The 16080-nt window shown below is 48.0% G+C and overlaps 1 protein-coding gene across 2 annotated transcripts in view; it reads left to right on the top strand.

Annotated features, from left to right (window-relative positions):
* The first annotated feature begins 227 nt into the window (after positions 1-227).
* The window catches only part of Map3k9 (mitogen-activated protein kinase kinase kinase 9), a 62516-nt gene continuing 46663 nt past the window's right edge, over positions 228-16080 (top strand). For both annotated transcript variants that reach the window (XM_032908068.1, XM_032908067.1), the window contains exons 1-2: positions 228-872; positions 9034-9447. In XM_032908068.1, coding sequence (XP_032763959.1) covers positions 488-872; positions 9034-9447 — 799 coding nt within the window. In that variant the 5' untranslated portion in view covers positions 228-487. The remainder of the gene's footprint in view (positions 873-9033; positions 9448-16080) is intronic.

The following is a 16080-nucleotide window of genomic DNA, read 5'->3' as shown; positions in this document are numbered from 1 at the left end:
GGGAGCCACCCAATGAGGCCTCAGCTATCCTCAGGAGACGGACAGCCGCTGCGGGCCAATGGGAGGACGGAGTGGCTGTGGAGGCGGGTCCATCCCGGAGGCCCTGCCCCCGGGTCCGCAGGGCTGGGGCGGAGCCAGATTCGCGTCAGGTGGTCCCGGGCGTGCGGGAGGCGGGGCGCACGGGGCGGGGCGGGGAGGGAGCGGCCAGCGGGCGGCGGGCACGGGCGGCACGAGCAGGTGGGAGCCGCCGAGGGGCGAGGCCGCCCGCGGGGGCGCCAGGCGGCGGGCACTGCACCGCGCCCCTGTCCACGGTGCGCGCTCGCGGTGCGCACCGGGCGTCCTCGACTCTCGCGCGCCTAGCCTGCTCCGGCCCTACCTGCGGCGGCCGTCCGGGGCGCGGAGCCCCCAGCGCTGCCGAGCCGCATGAACAATAGGCGGCGGCGGCTCCCGCGGGCGGCCGCCCCGCACCCTATGGACCGGCCGCTCCATGGAGTCCTCCAGATCGCTTCTCGGCTGCCTGGCGAGCGCCGCTGCGGCCCCGCCGGGGGAGGATGCCACGGGTGCTGGGGCCGAAGAGGAGGAAGACGAAGAGGAGGCGGCGGCCGAGCTGGGATCTCATGCCACGCTGCCCTACTGGACCGCTGTGTTCGAGTACGAGGCGGCAGGCGAGGACGAGCTGACCCTGCGGCTGGGCGATGTGGTAGAGGTGCTGTCCAAGGACTCGCAGGTGTCCGGCGATGAGGGCTGGTGGACCGGACAGCTGAACCAGCGGGTGGGCATCTTCCCCAGCAACTACGTGACCCCGCGCAGCGCCTTCTCCAGCCGCTGCCAGGCGGGCACGGAGGACCCCAGCTGCTACCCGCCCATTCAGCGTAAGAAGGCGGGCACCGGTGCTCGGTGGGGACGGGAGGGTGAGGCCTAAGGGTGGGCGAGGAGCAGTCCCGGGTGGAGAGCGACTGGCCCGGGCATGGGTGGGCACCGGGACTACAGGGACTTTAGCTGGTGCTACCCAGAAGCTCTAGAGTCGCAGGCCCTGCCTGGAACACTGGGCTTCTTCACCTTCATCTGACTCGCGCAAGTAGCAACTCTTGAAACCCTAACCCGAGTCTCCTTACGTCCCAACCCCTTCCTCTCCCTCCTGTTCCCCTCCAGATCTAGAAGGGTTTTGGAGAGCAGGTGGTTACTGTCATCAGTAACCTTAGTTCCCTAATCAAGGACCCGGCGGACCTTTTCTGTCGCTTGTCTCCGCCTCTTAAAGGTATGTGTCCAGAGAGAAGTGGAGGTGTCTCCCGCCTGCCTGGGCAGGTTCACAAGTCCCGGAAGCATGTGTGAACTCAAGAGTCAGGTGCCTTTGAAATCTCGTGTTGATTTCTCGGGTTCTCATACTGTATCTCAAAGTTGTACCTGAGCAGTCTCGCCGAAGAATATGTTAGGAAAGGTGTGTAGGTGGGGGAGGGGGCAAAGTTATGAGTGGAGAAATGATTAGCGGGAGAAAGTATGTCTGTCCCTCGTGGGAGTTCAGGATCAGCAGGTACAGTGGCTAAGTCCTTGTCCCTTACAGTCATACTGTTCACACAACACATTTTTTTTCCACCCTAGATCCTTGCCTATATTTGGCATTGGCCAAATCTCAGGGGGGCCAGAACCAGGGTTCCCTCCCAGGCTCTTTCTCCCTGTGTCCTGGTTTTCACCAATTTCCCAGGAACCCTTTGTTCCATGCTCCTAAAGAAATGTTTTTCTCGTTTTTTTTTTTTTTTTTTGAGTTAAATTGCCATTGTAATTACTTAATCGCTTGTATATTCTTGGTTGTTGTAGAAGATGGGAGTCTCTCCAAGTGCAGTTGATAGCATTTAAGAGTTTCTGTAACTCCAGTTAGAAGGCCCTCATACTATATACGGTAATAGTTTATTTCTCGTCTTATGTACTTTGCATCCTACTTGATTAAAATAAGAAGCCATTACAAACGGCTGACTTTGAGTGTTTAGTTTTAAATTTTCGTCTGTGATAGTTATTTGTTACTTTTACATGAACAATTATGTTATTTTAAGATGATTTTGAAATACAACGACAGCTTCTTTTTTTTCTTCTTTGACCTTTGGGCTTTTGACTGCCAAGTTATTCAGGTCTTTAGTTCCCCTTACATATGTTCCCTTTCATTTGAGGTGTCTTGTTTTTATACATTTTGATGTTTATAATACCCAGAAATGGCAAATCACTTTAGATTGCTTTTGAGTGCTACATATTTTGGGCAATGCTGGTGAGACAGAGAGCAACGGAAGGCCCTGGCATGGTGTTTGGAATTGGCATTGGAGATGAGTTTGACCATGAGTTGAAAGACATGAATAATCTGATATATTAGGAAACATGGTGTGTTTGCTTAGTTTTGGTTTTCTGAGAAAAGGTTTCTCCATTTTAGCGCTGGCTGACCTGGAACTCACTCTGTAGACCAGGTTAGCCTCAAGCTGAGAGATGTACCTGCCTCCGACTTCCGAGCGCTGGGGTTAAAGGTGTGCACCACTACCTGGCCACAGCATCCTCCAGATGAGAGTGGGTGGAATTCTGCGATGCTGTTCTTAGGGGCAGCTACAAGTTACATGATGTTCGTGAGCAGCCTCTGTAGTTTCCTCAGCATCTTGTGCTCCTGACTGTCATAGCAGTCAGGAGCCAACATGACTTAGGTTAAAAGAACTTTTCCACTGAGTGTCAGTCATGTCAGCAGTGTGCTTCATTCAGAGCTGAATCTCCATGATGTGGCCAGGACTTGCCTGTTAGATGTCAGTACCTTGGGTAGTGTGGACTCCTGACTCTGGATCCCAGATGGGGGGACCTTGTGCTTGTGGGGAGAACGCGCTGGAGGGGCTTGGCGTTGAAAGCTCTGGTGAGTTTCTAACTTCAGTTTCCTTGTAACTGGCGTTATTCCACAGAGTTCACAAAGCTCAGGTCTAAAGCTCGCTCCTGTAGTTTCCTAGTTGGAAATAGTTGGTGAGCGGTGGCTGCTAGGGACCAAGGGATAAAGGGATTAGAAGGATGGTAGGAGCTCAGACTAGTTAAGTAAACACAGAATTTCAGCCAGCGCTCTGAAAGACAGGAGTCTTGTACCTGCTTGAGTTTGTGTGACTCAGAAAATAAAGATGATTGACAAACCTTGCCTCCCAGGACTTGGAGTAGTAAGGCCACTGACACTTCCCCAGAGCTGCCCTTTTGAACTTCCCCTCTGGGGCTTGCAACTGTGATAGGTTCAGAGCTGCGAATGGAATACCTAAGTCTAGTCAAGCAGGGAGATTCAGGCTTGGGTTTACAGAAGGTTTTGCATCAAGCTTTATTCAGAACAGAAAGGAAAACTTTTATCAAAGAAAAAAAATACTCTTTTATTTTATATTTTTTATTTACATTTAGAATGCTATTCCCTTTCCCAGTTTCCTATCCATAAACCCCATATCCCATCTCCCTTTCCCCTACTTCTATGAGGGTGCTCCCCCACCCATCCACTCACCCCTTCCACCTCCCCGCCCTGACAGTCCCCTACACTGGGGCATCGAACCTTGGCAGGACCAAGGGCTTCTTCTCCCATTAATACCCAACAAGGCCATCCTCTGCTACATATGTAGCTGGAGCCATGGGTCTGTCCATGTGTACTCTTTGGATGGTGGTTTAGTCTCTGGGAGCTCTGGTTGGTTGATATTGTTGTTCTTATCGGGTTGCAAACCCCTTTAGCTCCTTCAATCCTTTCTCTAACTCCGCCAATGGGGACCCCGGTCTCAGTTCAATGGTTGTCTGCGAGCATCCGCCTCTGTATTTGTCAGGCTCTGGCAGAGCCTCTTAGGAGACAGCTATATCAGGCTCCTGTCGGCACGCACTTCTTGGCATCAGCAATATTGGGTTTCATGGTTGCATATGGGATGGATCCCCAGGTTGGATGTCCTTTCCTTCAGTCTTTGCTCCAAACTTTGTATCAGTATTTTCTCCTGTGAATAGAAAAAAATATACTCTTGGTACCTAAGCCATTTTACATTCTGCTTTAAAGCCCCCACTGTAGGTACCAGGAGTTGGCTGTCCATGGATGACAAATCTAACCTGGGTGCTCTCTCATCCTTGGTTTCATCTTTGTAATACAAGGTGAAAAATGTAAAACCCCAGTTAGTCACCCATGGAGGCACATAACTCTTAACATGTTTCTTCTACTCTAGTGTTAGTCTGTGTGCTACACAGAATTAATGTCACTTAATTTACATTTGTTTTTCCTGAATTCCCTACAAATGTAAGGAAGTATTTTTAGATATGCCTAAGTCTTCTGTGTTTGTGTGTACACATGTTTGTGCATATTCATATATATGAATGGTGTATGCACATGTGTTTGTGCATATTCATATATACATGAATGGTGTGTGTACACATGTTTGCATATTCATATACATGAATGGTGTGTGTACATGTGTTTCTGCTTCTTCATATATATGAATGGTGTGTGTACACGTTTTTTGTGCATATTCATATATATGAATGGTGTGTACATGTGTTTGTACATATTCATATATACATGAATGGTGTGTGTACACGTGTTTGTGCATATTCATATATATGAATGGTATGTGTACATGTGTTTGTGCATATTCATATATACATGAATGGTGTGCGTACATGTGTTTTTGCTTCTTCATATATACATGAATGGTGTGTTTACATTTGTTTGTGCATATTCATATATATGAATGGTATGTGTGTTGTACTTATTCATATATGTATGAATAGTGTACATAGTTTGTGCAGATGCATGCATTCATGCATGGAGGGTGCTGGCTGTCCTCTGCCCTATTACCTTGAGAAGGTCTGTCTCACTGAACCTGGAGGATTTTCAGCAAGACTGGAAGGTCCCAGTGACCCTCCCATCTCTGTCCCCAACCCTAGCACTGAAGTTATAGGGCTTTTGGCCATGTTAGACTTTTCCTGTGGGTTCTGGGGATCTAAACTCAGATCCTTAGGTGTGCAAGGCAAGCTCTCTTTTGCACTGAACCATCTCCCTAGCCTAGGGGTTTATTAGTTGACTTTTCTTTTTAGAACAGGAACTCAGTGTGTAGCCCAAGCTGCTGTTGAACTGATAATCCTCCTGTGTCTACCTCCTGAGTGCTGGGATTGTAGCAGCATATCACACATCCGGGTCTTTATATAACACTTTGAATGGACAAAGTATATCATTCCCTTGCCCCCAAACCCTTGGGATGGGCCTTGGTATATAGTTGTATGCTCCAAACATACACTCTGGAGGAAATAACATCTTGACTCCAACATAAGGTCTTGTTGTTGATATTCCTGGAAATAGTCTACCACAGAAACATTTTCAAAAAATGCATGCAAGTTGACCTGATTCTTGCTTAAATCCAGGTCTTGATTGGAGCAGAGGAGGACAGGAGAGCTGTATGCTTTCTGCAGCCGAACGTCTAGTTCCTGGAAGCCCATCTGAAGGACTTCTTAGCAGGCAGAGAGAAAAGAAGTCGTTGCTCCCCCTTCCAAGTTGTTCTGTGTGTTGTAAAGCTATGTTCTATGCTTTTCTTGTAGACCAGCTTCTGTTTCTTAACTTAGCAGGGAAAAGCTGAGATCATAGCTTCTACACCAAGACAAGTCACCACTTTCCCTTGCGTTCCAAGCATTTGTCTCTGGACAACTGCTGATGAAGGAGCTGTTCTTTTCAGCACCGGAGACCAGCGTCTACAAACTCAGGCAGTTAGGTAAACGCTGGACACCTACTATGTGTTGACCACTATGCTTCAGAGCTGAGAAACAGAGAGTGAGTATAAGAGAAATATTATAGTTAAATAATTGTTGCAGAAGTAGAGTGATCAGTACAATTCATTGAAGAGTCACAGAGCTTTTCATCTCTGTAAGGGCTGGTAGGAAAACATAAGAACATTCATTGCCTCCAAAGACCAAGTAGACCTGTATTTTTCAAAGGGGTTTCTAAATCCTCTTCACTGTAGGCATGTTTCCTCATTCATGTGGATGACATCAGGCAAAAGTTAGTAATTAGTCAGGATTCATTTTTAGGACTCAGAAACATTGAAGCTATTTTAAGTAAGAAATGGATTCAGCACAGGAAATTGGGTGCTTACAGAATTGTTGGCTTGGAGAAGAGGCTCTTATGGGGAGCGCTCTGGGCAATGCCGAGCCGAGCCACCGAGAAGTTGGCGTTGTTGTCACAGAGGAGGCTCGGCATTGGAGCTGCTGCTGAAGATGGCAGCTTCAGGAACATCCTGTTTTGTCTGCAGCCTGGAGAACAGGCACCCACTTCACCGTGGAGCTTTCATTTGCACAGCCTCAGAGCTGTGACTGGACACTGGCGTGCTGCTGCAGACAGCTGTACTTGCCAGGAGAGGCAGCCAGAAAATATTTCCATCTCTATTTTGCAAATCTTGTGTGACCCTTTGCCAGAAGGGATCCTGGGATTTGTGGTTTCTTAGCTTTCAAGCCTCTCTGGTACCAAAAGGTGAGGTGCTAGAAGGGTGGGTGCTATTGGGATGGGCGCTGACTGCTATTCTCCAGCTTCTCCCATGTCCTTTGTTCTTGAGGAGGATCCCCCTCCCCAAGAGACAATAGCTTTACCCCTTCTTTATTTCATCGTATCAGGGACTAAAAGCCAGGACTTTGCAGATACTAAATGTGTGCTTTGCCTGCTGTCCTTTGAGCTGCGCTACATCCTCAAGGGGTTAATCAGCCTCATGGGACTCTGGGGTCAAGGTAGGCTCTGCTTCTTGCGTATATGAAGAGCGTTTACCTGAGTTTTCCTGAGAGTTTCTTTGGCACAGATCAACAGTTGCATTGTGTAATACAAATGAAGACCAGACCTGGAGAAGACCGGAAGTGCTATAGTGAAGCAAGAACACATGTGTGATGCCCATCAGCCTCAGCATCTAGATGAAGATAGGGCGGATGTGGCTGGCTTGGAAGGAAGGGCAGCCATCCAGTTTGCTCTTGCCAAAATCTTTGTTTTCTTAGGCTTGCCCGCCCGCCTTCCTTCCTTCCTTCCTTCCTTCCTTCCTTCCTTCCTTCCTTCCTTCCTTCTTTTTGCTCTTTCTTTTCCTGATAGAGTGTGTTATTCTCTCTTCCAGAAGTCCTACCCACTCCTTTTAAACAGACCTAACTTTGTTTATGCCTTACTGAGGTATTTTCCTTTTGCTGGTCACCCAGTAAATATTAGGCACAGTGAGCACTATGGTGACAGACAGAATCTCCATCCTGTGGTTGTCATGGTGTCACAGGTGATAGGCAGTGAATAAGTGATAACCTTTATCAGTCTTGGAGTTAGCTGCAAAGGCATTCGATAGGAGCTTGCCCTCATTTGGTCTTGAGGTTAGGAGAAATTTCTCTATGAAATTGGCTTTAAGTCTAATCAGTGAAAAGAAAATAGAGAACAGGGCTAGACATAGGAGTCAGCACTGTGCTCAGTTCTTAACATCCTGGCTAGCCTGGGAGTTAGAGTCACTGGTAGCCACTGTCATCTGGGAATGCTTTTTGCAAATGCTGCTGAAGGTGTACCAGCTACCTCAGGCTCAGAGTCTAGCTCTCAGAAGCAGAGTGAATGGCGGAGGTGACTGCCAGGACTTGACCTGAGGTACTGAGGTAAACCAGAGTGAGATGTTCCTACAAGGCTCCTTTCCTCCACTTCTCGGGAACCAGACCCCGATAGAACCAGGTCCTGGAAGTCTTTCACAAAGTCCTTCCCATGTTAGGTACCTCTGAACCCGTGCAGACCTGGATCACTGTAAGAGTCTTCTTAGTGGTTCTTTCTTTTGAGACAGGGTCTCCATTTAGACCAGGCTGGCCTCAGACTTGTTTTGGAGCTTAGGTTGATCTTGACATGATTCTCCTGTCTCCATCTCCCTAGTGTAGTATTATTGGCATACACCACCATACTGTTTTATAAAGTGCCATGGATTAAACCCTGAGCTTCATGCATGCTAGGCTTTACTGACTGAGCTGCCTCCCAGTTCCTTAGTAGCTCTGTGCTTCAGACCAGCAGTTCTCAACCTACGCGTCTTGACCCCTTTGGGGTTGAATGACCTTTCACAGTGGTTACATATCAGAAATGCTGCATATCAGGTAGTTGCATTACAATTCATAACTAGCAAAATTACAGTTATGAAGTAGCAATGAAAATAATTTTATGATTCAAGGTTAGCCCAACATGGGGAACTGAATTAGAGCGTCATAGCATTGGGAAGGCTGAGAACCAGTGCTCTGGACTTTCTTTCCATCATATTCTGCATGGCTGTTAGAGTTGGTGTCCTTTCTAAGCCACAAAACTCCTCTTCTAAAGGGTGCATAAATGGCCCCTATTGCTTCTAGAGTAACTTTAAGCCCTTCAGAATTGCTCTAAACTTACTGCCCTTTGGTCCTCCCAACAAGGCTCGAGTCTTACCTCTTATCCTGTACGTGCAGTCCAGCTGCTGTGGACTTGCTGATGCCTTTCCCGTGCCCTTCCTTCTCTCTGCCTAGATTGCCCTTTCCCACATCCCTTTCATTGTCAGATAAGATTCCTCTCTCCTCTTCTTTAGGGCCCTTCTCATGTGTCTGTTTTCCACTCACCCCTCCCCATCCCATTGAGGGAGTTAGTACCCTCATTTATCCGCTGACCATACACATTTCTACAGAAGCTGTTTGCAAACCAGACTGTAGCCACTGTGTGTGCTTACCCTGCGTTGTTGTCTGTCACCACCAAGAGCAAATGAACCCAGGCAATTTTCAGAAAAGGTTGTCCCAGAATTCCCTTGAATTAAAGTGGGGTAGCCTTGGTACAAGATTCTATCGATAATCCAAGTAGGATCACTTTATAGACCCATCGAGCGTCTGCTATTGGCCACTCACTAAGAGTAAATGCACGTGAAGTTAACCACCGTCTCTACTGCTTAGGGAGTTTACTTTTGTAGTGGGGAGACAGGGAGGTCTCGTTTACTGACCACGGCTGTGTTTGCCCATCCAGTAGAAGCGTGCTTAGGTGTATGGCATCCCAAGTATACGGCTGACTCTGTCTTCCTCTTTCAGTGTTGGAGATTGATTTTGCGGAGCTAACCCTGGAGGAGATCATCGGCATTGGAGGCTTTGGGAAAGTCTATCGTGCTTTCTGGGTAGGTGATGAGGTGGCCGTGAAAGCAGCTCGCCACGACCCTGATGAGGACATCAGCCAGACCATAGAGAATGTTCGCCAAGAGGCCAAGCTCTTTGCCATGCTGAAACACCCGAACATCATTGCCCTCAGAGGGGTGTGCCTGAAGGAACCCAACCTCTGCTTGGTCATGGAGTTCGCTCGTGGAGGGCCTTTGAACAGAGTGTTGTCTGGGAAGAGGGTTCCCCCGGACATCCTGGTGAACTGGGCCGTGCAGATCGCCAGAGGGATGAACTACCTACATGATGAGGCGATCGTGCCCGTCATCCACCGAGACCTTAAGTCCAGCAACAGTGAGTATGGAGAGCTGGGCTGGGGAGAACAGCACAGCCTCAGTCTGAGGCTTTGTAAGGGTAGGCCTGGGTTTCCTGGAGCCTCGCATCAAAGCATTTGACCATTGTTGAGTGGCGATGTGGACAAAGAGGAATGAGACACTTGGGCAGTTTGGGGTAACTGTGGTCTGATAGCAGCAGGCAGAGTTGTCAGTGTTTGAGTCTCAGATTTATTTCCTACGTGTAAGCACCAAGCAGATACCGCCTTTCTGGAGCAGCCAAGAAGGCAGGCCTCTTGTTTTACCCCCATACCTCAGCTCACTGGAAATGGAGGATCGGGAGAAGGACTGTGTGTTTAACTGAGACCCCGTGGAGAGTGTGACCTGCCTAGTGTTTTAGGCCTCCTGTTAGCCCAGGGGTGCTATTAATGAATTCTGTAACTAGTGTGTAATTGCAGGGAACAGAGAAGTAACTGTGTATTAACTACATGGGATCCATAAACTTGGCTGTGAAGTGGGTGTTAGGTATAATTAAGTGATAAGTTGGTAGAGACTCCAGTCTTGCACATGGGCTGGCAGGACAGCTAGGAATATGCTTCCTGGTGCTCTGGCTTGTCCAAACTGACTGCAGAGGGGACCCAAGTGACCGGTAGTGTGTACTTAAGATATTTTGAGGACCCAGAGAGAAGGGTATTTCAGGTGAAGGACTTTGGGGTGGTGGTGACTTAGGCCCTTGGGTCTACTCTCTGTATATGTCTGCTTTGAGCCCAGAAGTTCTTCAGACTTTGATTTTATCTGTGCTGTTCCTAACATGGCTTATTTTTCTGTGGGTGCCTTTGTGAGTCTACAATTTGTAGTTGTAGAAAATGCAAAAGAAGTGAGGCACAAGCATTTTTTATTCTTTCCTTAGTGAGAATGGGTATTTCTTTATTTCTTATCTTTGTTTGTTTGTTGTTGTTGTTGTTGTTGTTGTTTTGTTTTTTCCTTTTCTTTTTTTTTTTGGAGTTGGGAACCGAACCCAGGGCCTTGCGCTTGCTAGGCAAGCGCTCTACCACTGAACTAAATTCCCAACCCCTGTTTGTTTGTTTTGAGAGAGGGTTTCTCTTCTCTGTGTAGCCCTGACTGTCCTGGGACTTGCTTTGTAGACCAGGTTGATCTCAAGATCTACCTACCTTTTCCTTCAGAGTGCTGGCATTAAAGGATGTGCACCACTGCTTAGCTGACGACAGGTGTGTCGTTTGGCCTATCCTACCAGACATTTAAGAAGCGTGTGTGCATGTGTGTGTGTATATATAAAAATGAATCTATCTCTATGTGGATATAGATGGCTAGATTACACTTTGCAATAGCTTTAAAATGACCTTTATTTCCTTTATCCCTTTGGTCTGTACTCTCTTCTCCCTTAATAATAGAAAACTTTTTTTCTGAGGATATGAATAATTAGGTATAGACTTCAGCAGTGAGTGTGAAGATTTGAGTTAGATTTGAAATGAGGTAAAATCTCATTTCCCCCCTTCTCTTTGCTGTGATTTTATGTTTTTATCATCTTGTCGCCAAAATTTTGTTCTTTAAATACATTAACTGAATTGAAACTTTCGGTGACTGGATTCAGCCCAGAGCTTGCTTTGTGTGGTGGGATAAGAGGCAGCAGATGCACTGGTAGAAACTGAAGTCTCTCTAGCCTTTCTTACATCCTTACCATTCAGAGAGAGCTAGGCAGGGCCCAGTCATGTTATGGAATTTGGCCCACTGAGGAATCTGGGACAGGATAATGGAAGTGTAGAAGTTTACAATTTCTTTGGTCAAGTTTAAACTTTGACCACAATCTGAAGCGAGACATAGAAGGTTTTACCTTCTATAAGGTGAAAACAGCCTCTTGTGAAGAAGACCTTGCCTTGCTAAGTCGTGCTGTTTGTAGGAGAGGGCAGAGTTTGCATGCCTCTTTCCAGAAGCCAGGGTTCTAGTTCTGTCAGCCCTTGAAAGCAGAGACCTGTGGGAAGGCGTGGGCTTCTCGTAGGAGTATTTTAAAGGACTTTGTCGAGACAGAACATGGTATCTCCCTGTTGGTGCCAATGTCTGAATAGGCTGCAGATCTTACATGTGAGCAGGGGTCATGTGTGTGGTGTTTGCCTGGGATTGGGATGCAGCCAATGGCACCATCCTTGTCTCCTGTTGCCATCCTTGCAGAAATGGGATGCCACCATTTCACCCATTGTCCCCATCTTAGGAGCTGTGACGTCTTGTTTTGTAGACATGGGGCACTCTTTTGTTTTCTTTGTTAGGGTTTACAGAGCATTAGATTTTTGGCATGGTCACATGAGGGCAGGATACCAGAAAGTCTATGTTAGTTGAGTTTGAACTACTCAAGAGCAGCATGGCTGTCTGTGGTAGCCATCAACCACACTGTTATGAAGTCTCAGGAAAAGGTGGCTGGTTAGATGTTTTATTATCTCGGTCACCTGCGTCAGTCATTTGCTGTTCCTGGCAGCGGGATGTGTCTGGGGTACAGTATTCCTTGTTAGTATGCAACTGCCATTGGGTGGAGGTTGAACTCTGAATGCAGCAACTCAGAGAGACCCTCACCTGCCTTTGAAAAGGGGATTCAGGGCAGCTGCGCAGTGCGTCCAGAGCTCCAGGCTCCTAGTTCTTGTTGGTATCATTCCAGCACCTGGCTTCCATCCTCACTGGCTGCTTCTGGTCCAAGATGGCCATGAAGGGCACCCATTATTTGATTCACAAGCCTGAAGGAGGAGGAAAAGCGGAAGCACAGAAATCTGCCTCCCCCAGCTGAGTCCATGCCCAGTAGCTTCCCAGAGGCCCCTTTAAAACCCACTTTCTTACATTAATTGGCCAGAATGTGCTAGCTGAAGAAGGGGCTTGGAAAGAGAAAGGTTGCCCACTAATAATCAGGGTCTGTTAGCACAGATGAGCATAGGTTATAGAAGAAGCATCCAGCAGCCTTCTCTGTGGAGGCTTTGTAGAGGGAAAAACCCTTATCTTAGATTTTAGTATCACAGTCAAGGAAGTTAGCCAGGCCCTGAGATGGAGGACAAACATCTTTTAAAATTAATGTCTTGTGCTTCTTGTACTTGTAAAAAGTCACTGCCTATAAACGTGGGTCTGTGTCACTGGAGAGGAGACCAGCTACTTGTTACCAGAGGCACTGGAGAATGATGATCTGTTGAAGGAAGTCTTATCTTTTTTGGGTAGGTAGATGGATGTGAAGATTTTGTGTGGTAGGTGGTTTGGCATGAAGGTGTTGAACAAAGTCACAGTTGACCAGTTCCATAAAATGTCAGGGTGTGGCTGGTGAGGTGACCTAGCGGGTAGTGGCACCTGCTACAAAACTTGATGACCTGAGTTCAAGTCCTGGGACCCACGTGGTGAAAGGAGAGAACTGACTCCCAGAGGAGACAGACAGACAGACAGACACACACACACCCCACAGAGGCACAGAGACAAAGACAGAGACACACATGAACTCAGGATGTGTGTGTGGCCTGAGTTGCAAGAGAAGCAGCCAGTCAAATTACACAATGCAAACAGGGCTAATGGTACGAAGGGTTTGGTAAGTAATTCAAAGTCCATGCACACACACACACACACACACACACACACACACACCCTGTGTTCATGTGTGTTTCGTACCACTTCTCTTAAGGCTCACAAGTTAAGGGAGCTGAAGAGTCTTCTTACAGCTTGGGACCTCAACAGCTGTCTATTTCATGGCCTCACACCCGAGTGTACCCGGGCTAGACATTGGCCAAAGTCTCTGCCTGGATTTGTGTAGGACTTTGCATGGCTGACAGTTTGCTGACCCACCCACCACAGCTGACTCCAGCATTTTGTTCCTGTACTTCTGATAGGTAACATTCCTGCCTGTGGATGGAGCAGGTAAGACACAGGCATCCTGGATAGGGTCAGTGTGGCCTCACACTTGCCTGGAAGATGAAGACTCCCCTTAAATGCCTGGTAACGGTAGCACATGCCTTTATTCCAGCACTTGGTGGGCAGAAGCAGGTGGATCTCTGAGTTCAAGGCTAACCTGCTCTACTAGAGAGAGTTCTAGAACAGCCAAAGCTACACAGAGAAACCCTGTCTTGAAACAAACAAACAAACAAACAAAGCAGAATCCTTGTAGGAGAGTCACTAAGAAACCATACAGCCTTGCAGAGTGGATATGGGATTCAGCGAAGGATCATGTGCAGAACCAGCCCCTCCTCTTTCTCGGGAGGTAGGCAGACACCCCTTGTATAGGGTGTTTGCTTCCAGAATGGATATACATGCAGGCAAGATAGCTCAGCATGAAATGTTCTTGCGACCCACACCTAACCTGAGTTCTGCCATGTGAAGGTGGAAAATGAGAAGCAACTCTGTGCGCTTTGCCTTTGCTCTCTCTATGCATAGGTGGTGTGCACACGAGTGTGCACCCACACATACACATACCGTATACATGCAAGTACATAATAATGAAGTCTTAAACAAAACCAAAGAACACACGTGCACTAAGACGCCCCAGGCCTGATCTCTCTCAGGCCTTCTAACTGGGGTTCATCACTACACTCAACCCCCTCTTAAGGAGTCAGAAAATACCAGATTTTTATGATTTTATTGGGAAAAAGTATACAAATAGTAACAAAACTTAGGCTTATCTTTTGGTCTCAGGAGGCTGTACTGAAGTTTAGCTAGTGGCTCCTAGGCATGTTCCAGAGCACTGTGTTTGGTTGATGGGAGGTACTTGCCGCAGCCAAAATATGTATGCACTCGAGTAAAGCTGAGTGAGGCAGGTAAGAAGCCGGATGACCGCGACTGCTGGAGAAAGCAGTGTGGCCAGTGGCCTGCCTTGCAGGGGTGCTGGTTTTCCCTTTCCCAGTCCTTCCTGGCTCTCCTCTACAGAGCTGCCTGCTTACCTGCTCACCTGCTTACAGTCCCTCCAGCCTCCCTCCCTGTCTCTCTCTTTTGCTTTGGTAGCTCTGGAGACTGAACCCAGGGCCATGGGTAGCACTTTACCACTGAGCGACACCCGTAGGCCCTGGCTTTCTTCTGTGTTAGGAGTATGGCAGCAAGCCGGAACATAGGCTTAGGCTCTGCCCTAAGGAGTTTCATGTGGGGTCGGAGAGAAGGACCTTGATTAAACCAAACTCACACAAAAGTTTAAAGTCAAAGCTAGTGGGGACAAGAAGGTTGGTGGGGACATTAGTAGAATGGGAAAGATGATCAAGGTCGAGGCCTCACGAGGGGCATTGTGGGATTTTCTGGGGCTCTTTTGCAGGAAAGTAGTCTGAGGAGAAAAGCAGTTGGTGCCTAGAAAGTGGGGTGAGAAGGTTCTGGAAGGAGAGACCTCCACACCCATGTGAGACTGTAGCTTGGCAAGGCAATCGGTGCCATTGGCAATCCCTTTGGATTCTTTTACCTCAGTTCTTAACTGTGACCAACAGAGCTGAGGACCTACGGGGCCTCAGTGGGGACATTGAACTCTTGGGACCCTCGCCTCTGTTTCTCTAGAACCCTACTTGCCTTCCTCTTCTGCTTTCGTCCTTCAGAGGCTTAGCAGGTGTCACAGTGGGGCAGGGGGTAGTTTTAGTCGTTGGGCATCATTTAGGCACCAGTAAAGCCTGCATTGGAGGTGAGGCAGGAGGTTGCCTTGTAAGGAGGATGGTGGGAAGGATTTCTGGGCTTCAGTCGGAGACTCTGATGTCAGGTGAATCTTAAAAGCCTTTTCCTTGCCCCTCTGTCTTCAAATTTAAGCTGCCACTGCCCTGAGAGGTAAAGATACTATTTCCAGTCCCATCCCTATATTCTCTAGAAATAGAACAAGCAGTGACCGCCATTTTCAGATGACCTATGGGCTTGTCATCGCTCAAGGTCAAGATTGATTATAAGAAAAGAGCCTGCTTGACCCTTTCTCCTCTTTCCTTCACATCTCCTGGGTAGTTTTCAATCCTCAACTTGGTGCTTCAGCTTATTCTCTCTGTGATGTAGTTCACTGTTGCTTGTGGACACAAAGCCATGAGATCATCAGTCTGGTGCAATCAGAAAAATATAGCCACTTCCATAGGCCCAGAGATCTTTACACAGAGTCCCCAGTGGGACCCTGGAAGTGGTTTTCATGTAGAACTACACTCGGTTCCTCTCAGTTAAGATTGTTAACATAGGGCCTCTCTACTCTGGAACCTGTGCAGTTTTAGGGCGAGAAGGTTTAGGTTTTATTAATACAAGTATAGAGATGGTCACAAGTGCTCATCATTAGAGCGACCTTAAACTGGGCATCTGTTTTAGAGGTGGCCTGGGATGGTGGAGGAATGTGAGGGCCAGTTGCACCCTTGAGCTGACAGGCTAGGTTGAGTGCACCTTGCCATGCACCTGGAGACCCCAGCTCCTCCTCTGTGAAATGAGAGGTTTGGGTAAGACAGGGCTGAGGTCCTGCCCCGGAGTAGAGCGAATGTCGATGTCGTTGGGAGCAGGTAGTGACCTGCATCCACAGCAGACGCAGTATGTGCAGATTCGCCTGTTTCAGGGCTCCTAGCAGGGTCTGGGTCCCCTGAAAGAGACCCTTTGCTGGATGGCTTAATGGAGAAAGAGTTGACAGGGGCTTGCACATGCTCCTCTGTCCCCAATGCTTCTCAGGCTGTGACAGATGGCATTGCTGGGACAG

This window comes from Rattus rattus, chromosome 7 (genome assembly GCF_011064425.1).
Source record: "Rattus rattus isolate New Zealand chromosome 7, Rrattus_CSIRO_v1, whole genome shotgun sequence".
Classification (NCBI taxonomy): Eukaryota; Metazoa; Chordata; class Mammalia; order Rodentia; family Muridae; genus Rattus; species Rattus rattus.
Note: the sequence above shows the minus strand (reverse complement) of the source record. Positions and strands in the feature narration are given on the sequence as shown.